General features: G+C 40.8%; 2 protein-coding genes across 3 annotated transcripts; one reads left to right on the top strand and one right to left on the bottom strand.

Moving 5' to 3' along the window:
* Window positions 1-7,666: 7,666 nt before the first annotated feature.
* Window positions 7,667-13,016, bottom strand: e2f1 (E2F transcription factor 1). Its single transcript, XM_073470769.1, has 7 exons — window positions 12,658-13,016; window positions 12,321-12,420; window positions 10,123-10,342; window positions 9,818-9,970; window positions 9,492-9,606; window positions 9,122-9,404; window positions 7,667-8,431 (listed from the first exon to the last, which is right to left on the bottom strand). Exons 1-7 carry the CDS (start codon window positions 12,907-12,909, stop codon window positions 8,193-8,195), a joined length of 1,362 nt encoding a protein of 453 aa, XP_073326870.1. The 5' UTR covers window positions 12,910-13,016; the 3' UTR covers window positions 7,667-8,192.
* A 1,609-nt stretch (window positions 13,017-14,625) lies between these two features.
* On the top strand, window positions 14,626-23,842 carry znf341 (zinc finger protein 341). 2 transcript variants are annotated; one of them, XM_073470432.1, is made up of 16 exons: window positions 14,626-14,656; window positions 15,480-15,590; window positions 16,814-17,004; window positions 17,239-17,388; window positions 17,482-17,796; window positions 17,945-18,128; window positions 18,237-18,330; window positions 18,421-18,511; window positions 19,073-19,256; window positions 19,382-19,626; window positions 20,016-20,224; window positions 21,126-21,222; window positions 21,448-21,580; window positions 22,048-22,159; window positions 22,406-22,476; window positions 22,860-23,842. In XM_073470432.1, the coding sequence occupies exons 1-16, from the start codon at window positions 14,626-14,628 to the stop codon at window positions 23,447-23,449; spliced, it is 2,808 nt and encodes a 935-aa protein (XP_073326533.1). In that variant the 3' UTR covers window positions 23,450-23,842. The 2 variants fall into 2 exon arrangements, with proteins under 2 accessions (XP_073326533.1, XP_073326534.1); XM_073470433.1 differs by having other exon boundaries at window positions 18,240-18,330.
* Window positions 23,843-24,439: the final 597 nt, after the last annotated feature.

Raw genomic sequence — 24,439 nt, forward strand, 5'->3', positions numbered from 1 at the left:
TGTCTGAAGGTGTGGCAGAGTTACAGGTGTCTGAAGGAATGACAAGCAGGATCCACCACCCCACATATAAACATCTCACTCTCCCTCACTCACATTGGTCAACAGTGGCAAACCACACCCCAAAGTTTAGAAGCAATCATAGCAGCCTGGGGAGCAGCAGCAAGTGATGATGGTATCTTAAAAAAATACAGTTTACCTAACGTTCAGTTTAGTTATGTAAAGACCTTTCACCAGAAAGGGATATGACTATAGCAGGAGTAAATAGCTAAAACAAGCACAATGAAGTCAAGTGCAACAGCCCTGTAATAAATACTACCTACTGTATGTAAAACGTATAATATTTGTTTTATTAGTTCTGACACAGACGGTTGCTAATTGAACTATGTTACAAAATGTTCAATCACGTTCATCACTTACCACAGCCTCAGTTTCACGTTCAGGCTTATATAATATGAGGTTGTTGGTCGCATGATGCTCATTGATTTGAGGTCATATTTTATTACCACATCACTGCAAATACTCATCACAAAGTCACATTTAATAGAGAATTAACTGTTTATTTTGACATATTTATGCACTACATGACTGGGTTTTCCTGCTGGTTTACTGTCCCTCCAGCAGCATAAATTAACATTAAGTCAGGCAGTGATAATCTCACTCTCTCAGTCCTTGATTTCCCAACTTTTCCTATGACAATAGTAAAATAGTGTGTAGTACATTTCCTGCAGTACAAGTATGAATTGATTGATTAATTGATTGATAATAACCATCAATAATGAATGGCAAACGTATAGTTAATTAAACTTCAACTAATTAACTAATTTAACCGTTGAAAAACAATGAAATGCCTTGTAAAACATACTCAGTTATGAGTTATAGGTTATTATAAGGTATTACAAGTTTCTTTTCACAGGCTTAAAACTGATCACGTTTAATTGCTCATTTTGATTCCATGTACTGGATTTGTTTTTGAAAACTACTCAAAATTTCCGGATGTAGGTCTGATTAATCAAAGTTTTCACATGAACTGTCTATGGAGAAACAATTTGTAATGATGCCTGTAATGACACACCTTTCTCTGGAAAAGTGAAAACATCTGCAGGTGTGGCAACTGCCTGAAGAAATGACCATACCCTGACGCAATCATGATGATGCATGCAGGTAGTATGACTTATTTCATTTTGCATTAAAGCCGACAAAGTCCTATTCATTAACCATTTCAAAATGAGATTGTGGGTTGTTGATGAATGTTCTCAGTCATCCAGGTCATGGTAATTCTAAGTGCTGTATCAGACGTTCAGTTTCTTGCAGACGTTTCACCTCTCATCCAAGAGGCTTGTTCAGTTCTAACTAACTGGATGAGAGTCTCTAAGGCTTTGGGTTCAATAATGCTTTGAAAAAATGCTTTAAGCGGTATCTCAGTGCATGTTTTCAATCCAGTAAAGCAATACAGAAAAATGAAAGATATGGAGTTTCATCATGTCACTCTGTTGGGACCCACAGATGATGTCGTTCACTGTGGATTTCAAAATGGACTCAGTTTCTTTTAAATTTGAACTCAGTTTCCCAGAATTCCCCAGTCTTCACAGCTAGGTGCTAATTCAGCTTTGAGCTATTATTGGTCAAGGTGACAGACCCCCCTCTGACCAGATAGTCAAAACTCCAGCTCCTTCCTTTGTTCTCTCTCTTCTCCACCTCTCTCCCCACGGGCCTGCCTGCCCTCAAGTTCTCTTCTTCTGAATTCTTCTGGGCCTAACAGCTGCTGAGAGCTGCAAGCTACATTTCCAGCAGGCCAAAATAACTTCTCCTCACTGCAGCGACACAAGGTCCTGCTAGTATTCCAGATCAGTTAGCACCAGCAGCTGCGATGCAAAGCTTCCCAGCTAACTCCACAATCTGAGGAACACAAAGTAAGTTAGCACCGAGCTGCTATTCCTGCAAAGGAAAGGAGGGACCAGTTTCCTCCATCTGCTGTCTTTCATCAGACCTTGCCCAGCAAGAACAGCATTGTCCAACATTGGAATTCCAACCTTCTCCACCAGCACCTTTTCTTTAAAGACTGGTAATGTTGAACTGGGCCTAGATAGCACACAGCATAACATAGCAAGGCGAAGCACAGGACTTTTAACTCTGGTTGATGTAATGCACATGTGTTCAATCTATGTGTTTGTTCACTGTTTTGGTGTTTTTGGTGTTAAAGGTTAAACAGACTGATCCGCAAGGGCCAGTGACGTTATGGGAGTGGAGCTGGACACTCTGACGGTGGTGTCAGAGAGGAGGATGCTGTCCAAGTTACATGTCATCTTGGACAATGGCTCTCATCCACTCCATGACGTGGTGGTCAGCCACAGGAGTACATTCAGCACTGATCCCACCAAGATGCCCAAGAGCGCCACAGGAAATCATTCCTGCCTGTGGCTATCAAACTGTTTAATTCCTCACTCTGAGTGTGGCATTATTGCTCTGTATATATGTACATTTCTTGTATTTTTGTTTTGTTTTTGTTGATATAGATATTATTATCATTATTATTATTATTATTATTATTATTATTATTATTATTACTATTATTACTATTATTACTATTATTATTATTATTTCTGCATATTCTGAACTTTGAATGGGAGCAGCTGTAACACAAACAATTTCCCCTTGGGGATAATAAAGTATTTCTGATTCTGATTCTGATTATTGTGATCTCAGGTCAGGTTATTGGTAGTTTGCTTTGCTACATGGTTAATTTTGATGTCGGTTGAATTATGCTTCACACAGACTCTCTCAGGGTTTTTGCATGCAACTAACCATCTTCTATAACCTGGCATCTTGTCACACGCACACACACTCCTTCAGCCTGGAGCATATCACACCCACATGTGGTATCAGTGAGCACATGATGCAAGAACCAACACTGTTCCTTTGTTCTGCCAAACACACACACACGCACACCTGTATATAGTACATGTTAGTTGGATTGTGTGTTTTCATCTTTGTGTTAAATAACAGACTTTTTGAACCTTCATGCTGTCCACTTAATATTGTACAAGAGTGAATGTTGCCAACCTCTACTCTGTCAAGGATTTCAAAATCCTTCGACCATTACAGCTGTTATGGTAATTTTGGTTGTTACAAACAGTTTAGTACCTTTTTCTGAGACTGATTTGGTGAATTGGCTATATTTTCCCTTCTTCAAGGGTGGTGCCCCGAGGTGATCTAATGTAAATTGGATCTATTTTTTATCATAATTAACAATTATCCCTGATAATCATTAATTTATTATTGATAGCCAAATTTAACCCAAAACTCCCTATTAAATGTTGCATGAAGTACAACAACTCATTTCCACACACTGACAGATCACTCATCCACTACATGCCTTGCCTACAGCAGTCCCATAAGTTGTCTTGTGACAATGTGTCTTAGCAGGGTGTTTCCACAAGCACAACTTTCTCTGGAAAGGTGTGATGAGTAATTGGAAATCCGTCCAGCAGCTCTACAGCTCCCTCTGTCGGTCGATCAGTCAAAAAGTATTTATGATAATAATAGGATCTGATTGGTTGAATTTCCTTTCCAAACAGTCCCTGGCAGCTCATTTCTAGATGGGTCAGCGTAACAAAACGTCCATATCAAGTTAGTGTCCACCCCAACTGCAACTTTCTGTCAAAATCCTGTGTGTACCTGGTTTTTGTGTATTTTTTTTATTTTTATAAATCTGGTAAACATGAACAGTAAAATCACATCTTGCACCAACACAAGTGTGGTACACTGCTCTGAAAATACCACAAATTCATGCTCCAAACAAATGGGGGGCAGCATATCACCAGAGTAACTGCAGTTAGCTGGTTAGCTCAATTGGCCATGCAGCTAGTGCTCCTATTAGCTGACTCTGTGCAGACTGGGAGCTCGGACAGCGGGGGAGTGTCAGTGTGTCTACGATTGGACTATCATCTCTTGGGGTACAAAGTGATTTGAGGCTTGTTGGTTAGCATGTCAGCTTCAGTAGATATCTCTGCAAGATGGTACATAGATGTCAATAACAAATGGCTAAACAGTTATTTCTTCACATTTTGTTAGTAATTGTAGTTAATTTTTGAATGTTTTAAATCGGTGTTTTTTAATCCTGGTCCTGACACTGAACTTTAAACAAAATTTTTTTACATATTGCACCTTAAAGTTATGTCAAATTAAAGCAAATGGTCAAAGCGGATAGTTTATTCTTGGTGTCAGATTGACGTTTGTGTCACAGAAAAACAAGATGTGGTACAAATGGGTCGAATAAAAATAGTTAACTTTTTATTTTTGTCAAAGCAAATTTGATACAAAAGGGCATATTGGGGCCCATTAATAATTTGCAAGTACAAACCTGTATTTTTTTGTTTTGTTTTTACCCAGTATGTAGTGACAAAAATAAGATTTGTAGAACAAAAAACAGAATAACTGTGATTGATTGTTAAGTTGCTGGATAAGTTTCCCTTAAAAGCACTTTGAACAGCGACTGGATCAGGGTTGAAGTCAATTCACCTTCGATCTGTTAAACCACAGAAATGTTTTCAATTAAAAATGAACGCTTTACTGTTATTTATAGTGTTGTATACCTTGGATCAAATGTCATATTACATTATGAATTCAATATAGCCCTCACCCGTTATTTCAGGTTGGGTTGTGCCTTGACTCCTATAATTCCCAAAGATCAAAGTATCTTTTAGTTTAACTGAAGGTGATTTGATTTCAACCCTGGTACAATTAAAACTTGAACTTTTTTTCAAACAAAACACCTCAAAACATTGCATTCCATCACCACGGCCGCACACACAACAAAATCCTGATTGAATATTCATTAACAATAAATGTTTCACCTCAACAAGGCACTGCGTTTGTCCTGCAGAGAACCAAAACATGACACAAATTTGACAAACGCTGACAAGATGAACTGCTCACATTCTGCGAATAAAGTTGATCAGTTTCAAAAAAATACGATACAATCTAAGGGTTACACAGGTTATAAATGAAGCCTAACATTTTAATGGCCTGCAGTGCTGCTGTCATTTGAAAACTCCTCTGATGCTGTTGAAATTACACACTGGATTTTCAGGTTTCCAGAGAGCTGACAAGAAAGGAAACATTTAAGAAAACAAAAGATGACTAGTTGTAAGGTTTTCACACATTGACATGGCAGTCTGAGGCACCCAAAGGCTACAATATAATACATGTACAACCTTAGATTAGCAATGTTGCCTGCAACATGGAGATCACTTCAATCTAACGTGATGTGACAGAGAAAGCCCTGATTAAAGACAATATTCATTCATTAAGTTACACATTAGTCAGTTCAGTCAAAATGACAAATATTCTGTATTTCTGAATATTTGTCTTTTGAGAAATATTTTTTTGCATCATTAACCAATGCAAAGGTTGCACATGCACAACAGGTAGGACAGGGAAATATATTCTCTATGGGAGACAAAACATGGCAAAATATAAACACAACTAATGAGATGCTAATTTACAGACAAAGTACTTCTTCTCACCACTAAAGGACACATTTATAAATGCACAATTAGCTTAAATTTACCACGTAAAAGGTCTAAAGTTGCTTCCTGCCAGAAAATTAATGAAAAAAAATAGTACCTTTTTTTTTTCTCTTAAAACTTTTTTTTTTAAATAAATATGAAATTCAACAAACAATTTCCACACACACATGCACACACACACAATAAAACCCAATACTTCAGGAATGCAAAATTATGTTAGCTTACATAACTTAAAACAAGAAGAAAAAAAGTTTGATGCAGACATTTCTAACCAGAACAGTACAGACACGTAGCCATCTCATACTCTGAGTAAATGATGTGAAAACATCTTTGTTATTGCTGCTTGTTTCAACTGGAAATCAATGAAAGTGAAGACGGAGCCTGATGTGACTATTGTACAAAAACAAGAAGGAACTGATCCTACTGGGGGCCGAGATAAGATATCACAGGTACCTCCCTTCACATGGTAGAGGTCATTGATTTAAGGCATGAACTTACTCGAATGATTTGAAGTGCATATTTAACATAACAGGAGTCAATCACTTCTACTTAACCCTTCCTGAAGACATCACTGCTCTACCACTGATCAGATTCGTAAAACGCAAAGCAGCTGTGTTTAATTCACCTACCATGATAAACAGACAACACTGAGTGCTTTCAGAAGACGTGCAGTTGAGAATGTACGGGTTGTCCACATAACACTAACAGATGGGTGGTTTGGGGATCAGTCATCTACAGGCATCTGGTGAACCTTTCTCTCTTGAACCCTTGGCTGAAGAAGTTGAAAGAAAAAACTAAAACACACACACACACACCGTCTGCAAGCATTTTCCACACCTGTAAAAACCTATTATCAACCTACACGACACCCATGAGATGCATCTAAAACGGTTACACTCTCACACGTTTGCATCGAAAACATCGATTTAAGACTTCGCTCTGCTCCGAACACCTGAGACTATGGCTAAACGCCTAGCAAACTAATAGAGAAACAACAGATTCAGTATTAGTTTTGACTTGCTAACATGACTGCAGCAAACTATTATCACCTGGTTTCCGACACACCAACTAAACATGCTGACCTTTCAGATTTGATTTGTTTATTTTTCCTTCAAAACCACATTACTGTCTCTACCTTTGTCCTTCAGACTCTTTAAATGGCTTTTCTCCAGATGACCAAAGGAAATGTGTCTTTTGTCCCGTCCCCTCAGATTTGACTTTAAACTCAGAATTCAGATTTTTTTTTCTGTTTAAAAAAAGTTTAAAAATCTGAATTCTGAGAAAAAAGTCTGAACTAAATTTATCTGATTTCTTTTTTTTTTTACAGTGGCCCTAACTCTCTTTCATAGTTATCTAAATATTGTTACAAATAATTTGAAGAAAGATGAGGGTCCCCAAAAGCATCTTTAGTTCTTGTTTGTGTTCAGATCCATGAAGGCAGCCCATCTGTTGGTCAGTGGGTTCGTTGGGCAATTAAAATGGACCTCGACCTGGACCTCTTATCATCAAGTTGGTGGCAATGACACCTCGAATGTCGCTGTCAGATGCAGAGACTTTAGAGAAAGCAGTCATTTAGGATTCCAGTGTTTTAGACAAAACTGATCATTGATGGAGAAGCCTTTACGTTTGTGCTTGTGATGACTTTTATCACTATGGGGAAACTGCACCATAGCTCCAAGATGCTTTTGGACAGCTCGGCACTGAATTGGCACAGTTCATAATGCTGGTTTCCCTGAAGAAGCTTTTCCATTTTTGAGAAAAAAAACTTCAGACTCGAGCCATCCGAGAAACCAGCCTTATAAGCTGTAGCATGTAAGGTAATTGGTGTAAGGGATAGTTCGGATTTTTTGACATGAAGTTGTATGACATCCTCACCATCAGTGTCGTGCAACACCGTGAAACAGCTGACGGAGCGGTGCGGTGTGTCAACAGGTGGAAGCGCGCAGTGATACGAAGGGAGGGGAAATAGTGCCAGGTGATCGTGAGGTCTGACTTTTTTGTCGTAAACGATTTTGTGATGCAAATGTTTTACTCTTTTGAACGGATATTGTTTTTTGAAGCAAAACGCTTTATCTTCGTGACCCCGCAAATTAGCTGTAACTACTTTCTTCAGCAACAACAGCGGGACAGACCTCGGCTCACAGGACGCAGTGGGGGAAAAGTCACTGCTGATGCACTGATGGTGAGGATGTCATACAACTTCATGTCAAAAAATCCGAACTATCCCTTTAAGGAAACCAGCCCGATGAGTTCATACTCCACACACAAACACCTGCACAATCCACTCGGATAAAACATTATCAACAACACAACAAACAAACTCACTCGGTACGAATTATCAAAATAACATTCATATAAATAATTTAAATAGCTATACTCAAGCTAAAGTCTTGGTCTAAAATGTTTCAATGGCCAAAGAGAAGTGCTAATCATGTGCTGTACAATTTGGGGGACTTTTTGAAATTTTGTACTTGGGCTTGCATTTCAGGAATCACAACCAATTACGACGCAAAACATTCTCCCACACCCTCCAACACATCACCTGGGTTTTCGACAAAGATTTGTCCATAAAACGTTGATTTCCAGTCCTCCGTTAGAAGCCCCCGGGAACAGAGTAAACGTCCTAAATCGAGAAGCCCACAAGCTCCTCATCTCTTTCTCCGTCTAACTGTCCCCCAAAACCTGTGATAAGTCCCCAAAGTCACAGTCAAACAGTTCACTGATGCCTTCGTGGTCCTCCAGTCCAAAGTGGTAGTCGTGGCTGTGAGGGGGGGACAGGTTGATGAAACCATCCGGGAGAGAGAAGCCCTCTCCATTCAGGAAGTCCGAGGAGGAGAGCGGTGAGAAGTCAAAATCAGGCATGTCTCCGAGGCTGGCAAACGGGTCGCCTCCCAGGAGCGACTCTGTTAGAGAAAGTCAGATGTCAGAAATACTAAAGAACAGTGACATTCGTTGTACTAATCAAACACATGAATATCAACAGACGTGTGTCATCCGTTTTGTGACAGACAGTACATATCATAGAGCATGCGTCCATTGTACAAAAGCTTTAATCTTATCCTCCCTGAAGTTATCAAGATTGAGAGTAAAAGCAAAGTACAAAACAGCTCAATGCCTTAAATATTTTTCTCCACTTCCCAACTTCACTTGCAGGCTCATCTTTGTTTGTATCAACATTCTTTAATTTTTCTATTCAAGTCTCTTGTAACTGTAATTTTTTGTTAGTATGATAAAATGTTTTGTCTGAGAGGTTGCATTAGTAGAAACTTCAGAGCTTGCAGCCTCTTCTTTGTCCTGCACCTGAACTCAACTGGAGTTGGATGTGCACACTATCTCTGTTCCTTTTTATGCTTTAATATGATGAAATGTTGTCATTTACTCACACTTGCATTACTGCAAAACACTTCCAATTAATTGCAGTTACTTTGACTCTTTCCTGTTTTCAGTGTATTTAACTGCATCGACTGCCATGAGTTCAAGTTGACCGCAGCCTGCGTTCTCCAGAAAGAACTTTTTACAGCTACCCTTCAAGATTTTGGGACAAGATTCACTTAAATAGTTTCTGAACACTTCTGATAAATGTGAACGCTCACCTGTGTCACCACCTAACACCAGTGACGAGGGGTCCTGCTGGGAGGCTGCTGTCACTGTGGATGACGTGGACGCTGGTGATGATAAACCCACTTCCAGGGCGGTCGTTGACGTTCTGGCTTGCGATTGGTCTGTGGTTTGTGCGGGAGGTTGGACCAGGGAGGGGTCAGCACTGGGTTTCGAGGGACTACTTCCTGTCACGGGGCTGCAGACGCCAGAACTGTCTTCTGGACAGAGGAAGACGTCGATTGGACCCCGTGTGCTCTTCAGCGACACCTGGTAACCCTGGAGAGATGAAGCCAACATGTTAAACATCTCGCAACCAGGAAATGAGGGTATAAGAAAAAGCTGAATCACGTTTGAGGGCCGTACCTTGCTGGGTTCTGTGACTTGCATCTGGGTCTCTGGTGGAGCTCTGATCACCATTACGAGTTGGTCTGGGGAATCAAATGACTTCCTCAAGTCCTGACAGCGCACATAGCCTAACGTGAACAAAACGGTTAAGGAATACAAGCAGCAAGTGGTGTCATACTGAGACGGTTTTATGAAGTGAGCCCATGTAGCAATATCTTTTATACAACAATGTGTTTCGAAAAGCGTTGAACCTCGCCCGATCATTGCTTGCGAGCCACTGAGCCTTTCTAGAACGCCCCTTTTGTATCCAATCATGACACTATCACCTGTTATCAAAAGGATATTTCTTGTTCTGTGGGTCCTCGGTGAGCATTCGGAGCTGTAGGTTGCATTTGGAAATGAGTTCGTCCAGCTGCTCCTCAGCCTCTGTGAGGTCACACACCTCCCTCTGCAACTCTTTATGGCGGGAAACCAAAGCTGTATCGACTCGATTACCCCTGCACGAGAAGATAACACAGCAAAATTTAATAACAAACCAATACACCAATTTGATGTAGTTATATATTTTCAGTATGTATATATTTCCGTTTTCTACTGCAACAATTCACCAGTTTCCTCACAACAGTATTGTTTTTCTTTTTTTACTCACAGCCACTGGATGTTGTTCTTGGACTTCTTGGAGATGAGCTGAATTCCCTCCAGGACGTTGGTTATGTCGTAGATGCGTCTCTTCTGGACATCAAGGACCTGCGAGGCCCAGTTCAGATCCACCACGCCGTCAGCCGACTGGGACAGCAGGTTCAGAAAGCGCTTGGTGGTCAGGTTCAAGGACGTGTCATAACGTGACTTCTCCGCTGTGCTTCGAGGAACTGGAAAGAAAAGAATAAAACAACATATATCAGTTTAAAAATTATCTATTTAACCACAATGGGGAGTTTCTTTTCTTATAAAACTTATTGGCCCTAACTTAATCTCTGATGTGCCTACAGCACAAATTGAGGCGGCAGTGAAAAAGAACATCCCAACTGTCCAGAAAAACCAAAACTATATCTTTCGTCTTATTGGATTAAGACTGGTAGGCACTCAGAGTAATGTTTTTTTATGATGGGTTCTTAGGCAAGGGCACGATCAGGAGACTTTTTTGTATAAGATGAGTATAAGTCACTTTTAAATGACACATTACTTGTGGCAGGTTCATGTACCATGTTATATTGTATATCTATTTAGAAAGTCATCTGCAGAGATCTACAGTCTACTAGGTTATAGCTCCATGACATTTACATCCTAGAAAACAGTAGATTTCTGACATGTCATACCTGCTTATACACACATATTTAAACAACCCCACCCATCAAACACAAACTCTTCTCTCTATAACCAATATGTCCTCAGTTTTAACACCTACGTGTTCCTTCCCTATGTAATGTCCCATGCTGACGTGACAGGTGCGATGCTCATTTACTCATGATTTATTCCAAATGCTCTAGCATTGTGTCAAATGGAACTGTAATGTTATTTTTACCCTTCTATGTAATTATAGGCCCAATTTTGTGAGATCTGATGCCAGCATAATGCTTTTAACTTTGATTTATTTACCTTATTTTTGTAGCATATTGAATATATTACTTCAGACTGGAGTTATTTTCTCAGATACAAGTCTGAGTTTGCTGAGAAACGAGCCATGATCTGTGTCAGTTTTCTCATTTTTTTCATGTTTATCTTGCTCCTTTTATGAAAAATTGTTGCAAATACTGACATTTATCAAAATGTCATTTCATTACAAAAGTTCGGTTCAGTTTTGTTCTTCAAGTTATTATTATTAGTTTATTTCATTATTATTATTATTATTAGTTTATTTCATAGGGACAGTGCACCACTAATCAACAGAGTTAAAAGAAAAACTGTAAGTGGGCCAGAGTTAGCCAACAAGGCTAGTTTTCGTCCGTTGTCCCTGGCCAGATGTTAAAGGCAGTTAAAGTTAAACATTTTAATTCAAGGGACGTGAATTCAAGATATCTGAAGATCATCTTGGAGATTCAGAGACACATCTTTAAAATTGTTCCTGAATCTCGGCTGTCTCGAATCATTCTCAGTTCCTCTTTCAAGGAAAATTTGAGACATGGGATTTAATGACTGTGTGTCACTTTTTGAGCCATTTCAGTTTTATATTCATACTAAATGTCTTGCTCCAGTGTCTACCACATGCAATACTTTCATGAATCAACCTCCCTTGAACCAAATCTATTACGTTTGCACTTTTTGCAATACACTTCCCTTAATACAACTGTTGATTGTACTGGTTGTCAAAACATTATGTCTTCTTGTATTTATCCCATTTTAAAAGACAGAAAATGAATTCATAGTTTGTCTAATAATCAACTAAGAGGAACAACATGTGACCCTGCCTGTCTTTCACACCCCAAGTTTTTGTTTGTTGTGCATGTAGTGAAATGGGACTCCATAAGCGGCCACTTACAGCTCAGACTTTATATTTTGAACTAAAACTAAAAACTACTACTACTAAAACTACATGAATGAATGAATGAATGAATAAATGAATGAATAAGAACGCCCACTGTCTTCCTGTATGCTTAAAACATCTCTTTTGTCATTCAAATATTTCTGATATGAGGTCAGCCTGCTGAAGACAAAGACATGTTGGCAGGCTGTTGTCTGCGCTCATAAAAGGACAGCTGTTTTTAGGACAATGACGGCTGAAGCAAAGGTCAGAGCAGCATGTATGGATTGGACGGCTGACGTGTTGCCTCTGCTGTGAATTTTGGGCAACAATGAGGAAAAATCAGCAGAATAAGCTGCAAGGGTGTGTGTGTGTGTGTGTGTGTGTACCTCTGGGAGGGGCAGGTGTGGAGGGCGGTGCTTGACCTATGGACGGTCGAGTTGTGCTGACATACTGATGGTCACTATCCAGGTCCAACTTCCTCTTTACCTGAAGAAATACAGATGGCAGCGGAGGAAACATTGTCAAAAAACTACGATAATTATATCACGTTACCACAAGGATGTACTTGTTATATTAAGAAGAGGAAAAGACGAAAAATAAGCCCAGCTGAATGACAAGCAGAACATCTTAAAGCGACAGGTGGATGGACTTGTATGTATTATACCACTCAGGTATAAGCACTTATAAGCAGCTTCGTCCTACGCCTCCACCCCCCCTCCTCACCGGAGGTCTTCCCAGCACTGGTCGTCTCTTGTCCTGGATCCCCACATCAGCGGGGCCCTGTGGCGTGGCAAACAGCAGGATTTCCCCCGTGCTGGAGGGCGCAGCGGCCGGGTGGAGTCCCTCATTGCTGGGGCTGGTGATGATCACTATCTGGTGGTCCTCGCCCAGATCAATACTCCCAGAGTTGAGCAAAGTCTCAAAGTCGGCCAACAGATCCTCGGATGTCTGGCCTGTTATCAGGGTCTCTGACATGGCAGTGTGTCACTGAGGAGCCCTTCAGGGGTGTTGAGGGGTCACAAACTAAACTGGATCAACACCTACTGGGTGTGCTCAGTGAATTTAAGGAACAGTGATGAGATCTTCTGAAAGTATGCCTGCAGGTGTTTACAGGCAGCTTGAACATTTCTCTAAAAAGTTCTTTTATCTCTCTTTGTCCACCTTAATGTTTATAATCGAGCTACTACAAGTAATTTATGACTAACTATATTACTTAAACACAAATGATAACATATTGGAAGCTAACAGCTGGAAACTATTTTAGGCTGACGGTAAAACAGCAAGACAGGATGTTCTGCCAAACAGGAAATCTGGCAAATAAAATTATATTACAAAATGCGTACAAGCTCTGCGAGCCGAGGCTTGAGCCGCTGAGATATTATTAAAGAAAGCAGGAATAAATGGCAGTAATACACGCTGGAGGTTAGCGAGCTAGCAAGAGAGCAAGCTAATCTTTTGTTGTCATCTCTCCTGTCAGTACAGTAGAGCCGCGAGGCCTGGCCACACTGCCCTCAACACAGCTACCAGCCCTGCTAGCGAGCTAGCTTGTGTCCAAACAACAAAGACTGACACAAGTTCACAACAAACCCGATGTAGCCGGCTAACTACCCATTTAATTATATAGCACACAATTATTTCCCCTTACAGCTAAGACAGAGCTTAATTAAATGGCTATTAAAACTTTATAGCAGCATTCCAAGAGTGAGCTATCGAAATAAAATATCCACAACACAACAGGCATCACCATAACTCAAAAGCCTCTCTGACAGTGTGTGTAATAAAGCCACAGGTAGTTCGGCAGAGTATACACGTATTTTTATGAATATGGAATATAGGGCAGATTAGCATGCTAGCTAAGTTATTAGCCGCAATTCTTCAACCCCCTCGTTTTGTTGGGGCACGCAGGAAGCAGTCCGACAAAACTGGAAATGTAAGCAAAGAAAGCGGCGAAGTACAAACGCATCCTTTAAAACAGCAGTAGCAGGTCCTTTGGTCGTTCACACCGCACGCAGTCCATTTATAAAAGCGCCGTCCCGACCCCGTTATCGGCTGTTATTGTTGTTATTGTCCCAGCTGATCTACATCTAAACAAGGCTCGGACGGTTTTCGCGCGAAATCTTTTTTGCCGCGAAACCGGCACGTGCACAAATCCGAGGGTTTCCATTGGTCGAGAAGCTTCACTTTCCGCAAGGCGGGGTGGACGGCCTCTGATTGGTGTAAACGATGGTCTGTCATTTCACCGAGCGCAGAGTCATCGTTCCGAAGGTGCGTTCAGGTTCCACGGAATAAATACACTTCCTAGTTTCACGTTCGTTTTGTCACCTTACATGAAATGAACAGACCATTTATTACACTTCATATCTCGCAAGTTGTTCCACATTTTAACTATTGCCCGTTTCATTGTTATTCTTAAACTCACGTTCAATTGTGTGTTACACAGAAAAATATTATTTAGAGCTACGAGAAACATGAGCCACAATGTCTTGTATCGGATAAACAAACAAGCTCATTTCCAGCAGATACATTTTTTTTTACAGACCATCAGTTTATTCTGACCACTTATTAGGCGAATAACCTACCCCGATTTTTAGGTTTTATTTGTCTTTGTACTTTCAGTGAGTTGAAAGAGGCGCACCTCAACGGGCAGCCCTTGCTAATCGAGCGCCTATAGCGCAGCGGAAGAGCTACAAGATGGCGCAGGCAATATTTGAAGTGCTAGAAGGTAGGAATAATTTGTTAATAACCACGTAACTACAACTAGAATTAACCGTGAATGTGTGTTTTAAACAACGTCAATATAATGTAACTATTCATATGTGCGGAAAACTCATTTTGAAACGATGTAATGCGTCTATTGGTGTTATAACAATCAAAACATCCCATAGAGGGGATGGTGTATGTGACTGTAAACAAACAGATTATTTATTTTTCAAACCAAATGGACAGCTTATGACTGTAGGCCATTCTCATATTACTGGAGGCAGGCAGTAAAATGATGTGGGTCTCCTATTGCTACTGAGACTGCATGTTACAATTGTGCAGCAGGCCCTTGTCTTAAAAATTCACTGTATTTTTGCTACAGCACCAAAAAGACTAATGGTGTGTCTGTGTTAGTTAGCTAGCTTTGTGTATTTTGTTGTCCTGAGACTTTAATCATTACTTGAATCATATTTGTATACAATCTTGCAAAAAGTTGTTATAAAATTAGTAAGTAGAGGTGAAGTGGCTGGGAAAATATCTTTATATGAAGCTTCTAATCTTGATTTGAAGCCTGCATTCTTTTTTTCATTTTGCGTCTGAATGTTTAGCAGATTGTTTTTCAACCCCCCTTTTAACCCCTGTTGAAATGTGTTTTAACAAGACACAGGATCTATCCCATCTCCAGGGCCAGATAGTGTTCTTCCCTGTCAGCTTATTACCTAGAAAAGACTCAAAAACTAAATTTCAGTGAAACATACAGCCACGAGTGCCCAGAATGCAGTGGAGATTTGCAGCATGTGACTTATTACGCGTTTCTTCACCCTCCTTTCATTCTTCCACTTCAGGCATGGACAACCAGACAGTGTTGGCGGTCCAGTCTCTGCTGGATGGCCAAGGCGGAGTTCCTGACCCAAACAACCAGAACGTTTCTGGAACGTCCACCATCCAGTCAATGGGTATTTAATTCAAACACAGCATGTAACAGCTGAGTGAGTTTGATACAAACTGAGGGATGACAAAAACCTACAGTTAGAAGAGTAGCCTTGCTGTATGTAGTCCAGTAGAATCATAAAGTATAAAACCAGCAAAGAGTGCCATCTTCACCACAGTATCAATTTAATGCAAAAACATAGTATTCAGAAGAAGGAGCCCACTTAGATTTAATAGGTGAAGGTGCAAGACAGGAAATTGTATTCCCTTGGGTCACTGATGACGGGTGACAAGAAGCACTCAGATATTGTTACTGTCATATTTCATATTAAAGATGTGTATCCTATCTGTGATGCAATAAATATATTTGTTTCCTAATAAAATATAATGAGAAAGTGATCCTGGTATGTTTTATTGCAATATTATTTTTTGTTGCAAAGTTGTAAGAGTATTTTGATTATTATCCGAATAATACCGTGATCACAATAATGTTATAGAGGATAACCATGATTTTGATATCGCACCATGTCTTCTAAGGAAATTGTTTATTGCACATGGCATGTCACTCAGATCCTGACAAATTTTGTCTCAAGATTAATTTAGTCGGTAAATGTCGACTTAAACAAATAACTCCACTTCTTCAATATACAGCATTTTGTGTGTGAAATAGCATTTCTGCTCTTTTTTTCAAAAAAGGTTAATGTTTTATTTACTTTTATTTGGATTTGTTTATTTGTTTATATTTTCAGCTAGTCACAAGTCGGCTACAAATGTGCTTATTATTGGTTAGTGCTTGTTTACTAGCTGCATTTCATTTTAGCTCATCTCCCAGATGTTATGGCAGGGCAACTTTTGCATGTGTCACATATTAAAAAGTCATGCTTGTTATGCTACACAAGTTTAGGACAGTCCCTTCCCATTTGCCACCTTATATAGCAGTGGAAGGGTTTGTTTCTCCCTTTGACCCTTTGAGCTGTGTTGTCGGGGGTAACAGGACCTGGTAGGGTCTCATAAGGCAAACTGGTCCCAGTTGAGTGTCAAGATTTCAGGATGATTCAGAGACCTCTATGGAGTTCAAAATTGAAATAATCTTAAAATATTCCCCCTTAACCATGGAAATCCTATTTAAAATATTTTATTTACAGGGAAATGCTGGATGTTTGACTGCAGCATAAAGCACCATAAGTCTGTTATTCTTTTACTCCATTGCTCCATGTGCCTTAAACCTCCATGTTTGTGCTCCCTACAGACGATGAGGATGTGTTCCTGTGTGGAAAGTGTAAGAAACAGTTCAACTCTCTGCCAGCCTTCATGACACACAAAAGGGAGCAGTGCCAGTCTAGTGCGCCCTCCCTATCCACAGTGTCATTGGCCTCAACCAACGCATACACACCCGTCCCATCAATCAGCTCAGGACCGCAGACTCCTGCCAACAGACAGGTGATTGATGAATTGTTTTTAAGTAATATCATGTTAATAGTGAATCAGTTGGTTGATTAATGTACCAGGAAGTGCATATGTCCATAATTGTGATGGTAGTATTCAGCATAGTTGATAAGATTTTTAGCTTCTATCAAATCATGTTTGCTTTTTCACTGGTTTGTGTTTTTTCTGAACCAAAACCACAAATTTAATTCATATGTTTGTGTGTATTACTCTCCACTTCTACATCAGGTATCCACCTACATCACGGTCCCTCCGTCCCCCCTCACACACACTCTGGTCCAAGGCAACGTGCTGGTCAGTGACGATGTTCTCATGTCGGCTATCTCAGCCTTTACCTCCATCGACCAGCCCATGGCCACCATGCAGGCGCCTATACAGGTAATACAGCACAGCACTGCACAGTAGATGTTTTGGCATCAATATACAATAAACATAAATAATATCTTCAATAATGTCTTTTTTTTATTGCAGAGTAACTTGAGCATGCACACAGCTGGTGTATCCTATCTGCAGCACCATCACCACCACCATCATCATCATCATCATCACCAGCAGCAGCAGCAGCAGCAGCAGCAACAACAACAGTCCTCCCACCCCCTGCCCTCCAGCCAGACTCCAGCCCACCCCCTGCCAGCTGGACAGCCCTCGCAGCAGTCGCTTTCTTCACAAGTTCCAGTGAGCCACAGCAACTCAGTAGTCCAGGTGTACAGCACGCTGCCCCATATGGCTGGGGGTGGTGGTGCAGAGATCCACACGCTGGGTCTGCAGCCTTTCCATCCTGTACAAGTGAGTAAAGCTTGCTGTTTGGTCACCATCACTGTATTAAATATGTTATTCACGATTTAATTCCAGGCCTTCTGGTGCTGCGTGAGTCCCAAGAGTGAAAGTAAAAAGCAGCGGAAGACAAAGCACTGAGACTGTGTGTCTCCCTCAGGTGCCCAGTCAGTGTGTTGAGAGCCAGTCTTTCACCACACCTCCTGTCTACAGCCCTGGGAAGCAGTGCACCAAAACAAAGATCTGCAGCATCACCACCAACCTGACAGAGCTGGGCGACTTTGAAAAGGTCATCATCCCCAAACGACCAAGGAGCAGCAAAAAAAGCCCAGACGGAGCGACAGGTATGTGACGGAAAAGATCAAATAACACTGATCAGTTAATGAAATTGCCATGGATTGGAACTTTCTGATGATCAGAGGATAAATGCTCATTCACTGAATTTCACTCAGCAGAGCAGCTGAAAGGAAAAGGTCCAAAGCTGAAGTGTAATTTCTGCGACAAGATCTTCTCCAAAAACTTTGATCTTCAGCAGCACATTAGAAGGTGAGTTACTGGCCAGCATGTCACTGTACCCATCTAAAAAACACAAAAAAGGGTGTCCAGTTCTGACTTCTCACTGTTTTCTTCCTACAGTCACACAGGAGAGAAACCGTTCCAGTGCATCGTCTGCGGACGAGCCTTTGCCCAAAAGTCCAACGTGAAGAAACACATGCAGACACACAAGGTTCTAAATAGTTCATTGTTACACTTTCTGACATACATTTAATGTGTTTTTTAAAAGTCTGTACTGTCCACACAAAATGTGCGTGTGCATATAAAAGATCTTGAAAGTTAAAAAGGTAAAAAAAAAAAAAAAGTCCAACAGAAGCTCCTCTCTCCCGCAGAAAACACTGAAACGCCTCGTCAGTAGGCTCTCCTTTTAAATCAATGACTTGGTGACATCACACATTGATTTAGCACAGCTGCTCTGTTGTTGTTAGCGGTGCTGGCTCGGGTGTGTGTGAGCTGACCAACCAGAGGAGACTGAGTATTTGGGAGGGGGGGCCTTAAAGAGACAGGAGCTAAAACAGTTGGACAAAACTGATGTGTTATTCTAAGCTGTTAGGCATGTAAACCTTCTAGTAGTAAACCAGAACTAACTATGAACCTGAAAATGATCATAATATGTCTCCTTTAATCTTTTCTTAAGCCCTGCCCCCTTAGCTACTGTTGCTGTACCATCTTAAGTGTCGTTGTGCAGCATAGTGCCAACAACACAGTAATAACAATTGTCTTTATGTTAAAGGTGTGGCCTATGGGAGTGGCCAGCACAGTTTCAAGATTACCAATCACAGTAAAGGTGGTACCAATGTCATCCAATGAAGAGGAGGGAGGAGGGGAGCAGCAGCAGCAAGGTGAAGTGGAGGAGGAGGGGTCACAGCAGCAGAACATTCAAACACAAGCAGAAGAGGAGGCAGCAGCTCAAACAGGTAATATTTGTTTAATACGCCATACATCCAGAAACACATCTGCTGAGTTGCCTGTTTATTAGATACTAGCTAATACTCGCAGGACCAAGAAATGCTTTTTCAGTAAATCCAGTGCCTCATTACAGAAGCTCCAGGGGAGCTGGAGGAAAGTGTGACGGAGGCTCAGGCCGATCCAGAGGGCAGCCGAGGTGAAGCCATGCAGAACGGGCATCCCCAGGTACAGATGCAGTCCAACCAGAACCAACAGTGCCAAGCTCAGACCAAGCAGATAGTCGTGATCGACAGCTCCTACCAGTGCCAGTTCTGCGCCAGCAAGTTCAAGACCTACTTCCAGCTCAAGTCCCACCTGACTCAGCACAAAGGGGAGCAGGTGAGCACAGAGGGCAGGATATGTGGAAAGATACATAAAAGTGAACACTATCTTTGATTTTATTTAATTTTTTTCAGTGTGAATCTGCAGTTAAAAGATTGGTTTGAAAAGTCTGCCTGTGCACTGTTTTTTCAAGCCTCACACTGGTTAAGTGGTTTTGACAGAAAATATCAAGTATGTTTTTCACTGTCATGCAAGTTTCCTATCTCAGTGTTTTTTTATTCTTAATATGATATTTGTAATAGGAAGCGGTGGAACCATCCATGCAAAAGTACAAAAAGGATATGCATTAGAAAATGGTGGGCAGTAAATGGGATAAAACATGTAAAAACACTACATCTGTGTTATCTTACATGACGAGATGAATAACCGCTCTCGCTTCCCTGCAGGTTTATAAGTGCGTATTGAAGTCGTGCTCCCAGACCTTCCAGAAGTTGGATCAGTTCCTGGAGCATATCAGGACGCACCAGGAGCAGCTGACCTACCGCTGCCACCTCTGCAGCAAGGTGTTCCCTTCACTGTTTGAACTGGGAGTCCACCAGTACTCCCACTGCTTCTGCCCGCAACAGAACACACGCAAGGAGACCACCGTCTACAGGTCAGCACAGCCACTCGTCGTGGTCAACTGATTACTATTTATAGTATTATTATAACAGAGGAGAACACAGGCGTGCTGAAGTCAGCTAAAATGGCCTCAGTGTTTTTGACCCAAGATAACAAGAAAGAAAACGTTTCTCTCCTCAAGAACAGATGTCGACCAATGAACAGGGGCATCGTGGTTTATATTGAGTCAATCCCACAGACACCATACTGCTGTTATAAATACTCACAAGTGCAGCAATTATGTATTAATCCGCACCTAAAACTAGTCCCCAAAAATGCAAATTATTTCTGTTTGAACAACATTTGATAAAAACTACAGCCCATCCATTTTAGGAATCGATTTGCGAACTATATATTTATTAGCCATTTTTAAAGATTTCCATCTTCAGTAAGACTGAATGGGATTGGGGCTGAGTGCCACAGATAGGGTAGGGAAGGTTGGAATATGAGATACAGGGAGTCCTTTGGTTTTTAGGATTTGTTGGCAGTAAAAATAGATGAGCCAACCTTATCCTCTGCAGATTTTGCAACAGAGACAGTCAAAACAAATTCAGTATCTTTTGCTTCTGTGAATTTAGCTGAGCGTAATGGACTTTTCTTCCTCTTCTTCTCTGCTGTTCATACTAATTATAGAAACAAATGTCAAAAATCTGACCCTCCTCCCTCACGGCTGCAGTTTGTCCTCAGCTCCTTTTACAACCTCGTTGGGACGCTGAGGTTCTGTATATTTACAAAAAACAACAAAGTTTATCAGTTTGTACTGTATTCAGTTGAATATAGGTCAAAAAGGATTTACGGGTTGTGTCTGGTATGGCTAGTCAGCTGCTGTAGTTGGTTTGCACGGCAGTCACAGTTTTATTCCTAACAAAAACCTTCTTTCTTGTGTTTGCTACAAGGTGTGTCAAGTGTCAGAGCAGATATTCTACCCAGGAGGCACTGGAGCAACATCTGCTGACGGCCTCACACAGCTTCCCCTGCCCACACTGTCAAAAGGTACTATACACACTGATGTGAACACATGCAAACTATATTTGTTTGGAATCTGTAAAGTTGCACTCTACAGTATGGTTAGCTATTATTATATTGATATTGGGACTCTAGTTAAAGTAGTCTAAGTATTCCGTGCTTATGGGTACGATAACCTTAGGGCTTTTGTTTTTCATGTGACATTTTAAGACCTCGCTGCAGCATTTGATCTGTTTTCCTTGTCCCCATCAGGTTTTCCCGTGTGAACGGTACTTCAGACGCCACCTCCCCACTCACGGCATTGGAGGGAGGTTCAAGTGTCAGATCTGCAAGAAGGCCTTTAAGACAGAGCACTACCTCAAGCTGCACACCCGTATCCACTCAGGTCTGAAAGACTTCTTGTCCTCCTGATATGCATGGAGACTTATAGCCAAGCAACTAGACAATCGTGCGTTGTCGTAGTCAGCGGCTGATGTGTTGCTATTTTCGTGTCTCATTGCTGGACATTCTCTGCTCATGATATTTGAAATATTTTTGAAGGTGTCTGTTTAGCCATGGCGACTGTTGTTGAGACAAGTTCTGCTCTTTATTCCTATCAAACCAGACAATTTTGCCACATTAGACAGAAGAGTCTATTGCTAAAACAAGGAATGGATTCATTGTGCCTTAATAATATCTGAGTAAACTCCTCGGCTACTAGTTGATGTTGATGTTTCTCTGCACTAAAATGTTAGCATTTGAACATCTTGAAAGGCTAAGCAGTTACAGAGAATCTGAACACTTGAATTATGTTCCCCACCATTTTTTATATCATGTAAAGGTGTGACTTTGATGCTGAATTCCATTTTCTAGGTGAAAAGCCATACAAATGCTCCCTCTGTGAGGCGACGTTCAACAGGAAGGACAAAGTGAAGCGACACATGCTCATCCATGAACCCTTTAAGAAATACAAGTGTCCCTTTAGGTGAGGCTCTTCAGTGGAAGTCACTTAAATAGTCCTAGTTTTAATTCATTCTGCCCTCCTTCCCTACTGGATTTTTTTCAGTTTTTCTTACATCTAACTTTCTTTCCTTTTCCTCCTCTCTTTCACATTCCTGTCCCTTATTTTTATTCCTATTTTTCTTTCGATTCTTGCCTTTCAGACTGCCTCAGTTTTTCTTACAAGTTATTTAATCTAATATTATGCTAACTCTTCTGTTTTTTTACCCAGGACACATGTAGGCTGCACCAAAGAATTCAACAGACCGGACAAACTCAAGGCCCACATTCTGTCACATTCTGGTGAGTGAACAATACCTGAGATTTTTAATAAACAAAGATAATGTTCTCATAGTAATAATGAATCATCCATCCATTCCAATCAATCTTAAACATCCAGTCTGTGAGCAGAATTTATTTGACTGAACAGATTTATATGAAAATCAGTGAACAGATTGACCAGTTTAAATATTGGTGGTTACCCAAATGTAGAAATATTGCTGTTGGATAAATGACTGGTTTTGGGCATACCTGAGATTTGACTGCAAATTAAGTTTAATTTAATTAAGTTATAGCAATAAGATCGTGAAGTAGCTGCTTTCTACCCATAGATCCATTTAAAATCCAATAACTGTATCACTGAAGCTTCAAAAACGACAAATTCTAATAAAGTCCTCTCTCCTTAGGTATCAAACCCTACAAGTGTCTATTCTGTCAGAAGGCGTTCAGCCGCAGAGCGCACATGCTCGAGCATCAGCAGTCCCACACAGATAACTACCGCTTCAGATGCTCCACCTGCAACAAGGGATTCACCAGACAAAGCTACTACAGAGATCACAAATGTCCTGCCGCTGGGAACGGGACAGGATCTGACGGAGGGACTGGAGAGGCGGAGGGAGACGAGGTCACAGGAGCGGCGATGGCGGAGGAGAAGGACGGAGAGGATGACGGGAGAAGAAGCAGGTTCGCGAGAAAAGCAAAAAGGCCAGGGACTGGGGGAGATGATGGAGAGAAGGACGACAGCTCAAAGGACAGCCAGGAGCAGGAGGAAACACATGGGGAGGAAGAGGAGGAGGAGGAGGAGGATGATGAGGAGGAGGAGGAGGAGGGACGGGGGAGGAGGGCGGATGAGGGTTGTCAGGCTGCAATGTCTATAACCACCATTGAAGGACAGACGGAAAGAGACGAGGAGGATGATGGGATGGAACATGGTGGCGAGACTCTGGAGCAGATTCAGAGCAATGACCAAAACTGTTTGCAGCAGCCATGTTTGTAGTTTTAAACATCATCTTCATTGGAACAGGTCCAAACACTGGACACGGACCAAACACACTCCGTTCATTATTTAAAAAAAACAATAATCTCTGGGAAATTCTCTCATTATTTGTTTTAAATTAAAACGTTATTTATATTATACGCACTACTTTTACGACCTTTACTGTAAATGATTTGTGGGATATAGTAACTATATTGCCATAATAACCAGTGCACCATTATTGTGTTCTTGTGTGTAACCTTTGTGCAGATTAATGCACAGTGGTTCATTTCAAATGTCACGATGTCAAAAGCAATGGCAACATTTTCTCTAATGTTGTGTCACAGAAACTAATTTATTTAAAGTTTTAAAGTATATTTGTGCCCATATAAATGTCATTGCATACCCTTTTACTGTTATGTGTGATCAGTTTGATATTCAGTTTCTGCTCAAGTGTCGTTGATATAACCTGGGCTGGATCCGGGCGCAGGCATTATCGGCACATCATGGCCACCAGGGGGCCCAGACTGAAGAGAGAAGAACATGAACTGCCTACATTAAATCATATTTAACATACATTTTAAAATATTTTGAACATATAAAGATCTAAAAGAAAAAAATCTCCAATCTGAAACTTTTTTCACTGTTTATATATTAGTTTATTTATTTATTTAAACGTACACATTATTGTCAATGTACAAGAAGAATTTATCCCAATGGTTTCACCTCATGGAAAGTTGGGAGAAAGCATCTGTAAATAGAAGTTTTCCATTTTAATATCATAATCTGCATAATTACAGCAAAAAAATAAATAGATAAGCTAATTTGTATATCTAACTAAATTTATAAGCATAATAATCATATAGGAGTTACTAATTGTCAGCATGTGAGGGTAGGGAGCCCCGAAACACAGTCTGCCCAGTGTAATCTGTTAATTTAATCCAGCATGGGATTTTTCTTAACTTGTTAACTTCTACTTCACTTGCTTACTTCTCTCCCTGGTTTGAGCTG

Source organism: Pagrus major, chromosome 7, assembly GCF_040436345.1.
Source record: "Pagrus major chromosome 7, Pma_NU_1.0".
Taxonomy (NCBI): domain Eukaryota; kingdom Metazoa; phylum Chordata; class Actinopteri; order Spariformes; family Sparidae; genus Pagrus; species Pagrus major.

What these genes read in the sequence shown, in the direction of transcription:
- e2f1 (XM_073470769.1), bottom strand. Translation starts at nt 12,909, where the DNA reads ATGTCAGAGACCCTGATAACAGGCCAGACATCCGAGGATCTGTTGGCC. An exon ending in CACACCTGCCCCTCCCAGAG is followed by an intron (nt 10,343 to 12,320) that starts GTACACACACAC and finishes TTTTCTTTCCAG; the next exon opens with TTCCTCGAAGCACAGCGGAG. An exon ending in GGTGTTAGGTGGTGACACAG is followed by an intron (nt 8,432 to 9,121) that starts GTGAGCGTTCAC and finishes TTTCTCTAACAG; the next exon opens with AGTCGCTCCTGGGAGGCGAC.
- znf341 (XM_073470432.1), top strand. Translation starts at nt 14,626, where the DNA reads ATGGCGCAGGCAATATTTGAAGTGCTAGAAG. An exon ending in AAGGAGACCACCGTCTACAG is followed by an intron (nt 20,225 to 21,125) that starts GTCAGCACAGCC and finishes GTTTGCTACAAG; the next exon opens with GTGTGTCAAGTGTCAGAGCA. An exon ending in GCACACCCGTATCCACTCAG is followed by an intron (nt 21,581 to 22,047) that starts GTCTGAAAGACT and finishes TCCATTTTCTAG; the next exon opens with GTGAAAAGCCATACAAATGC.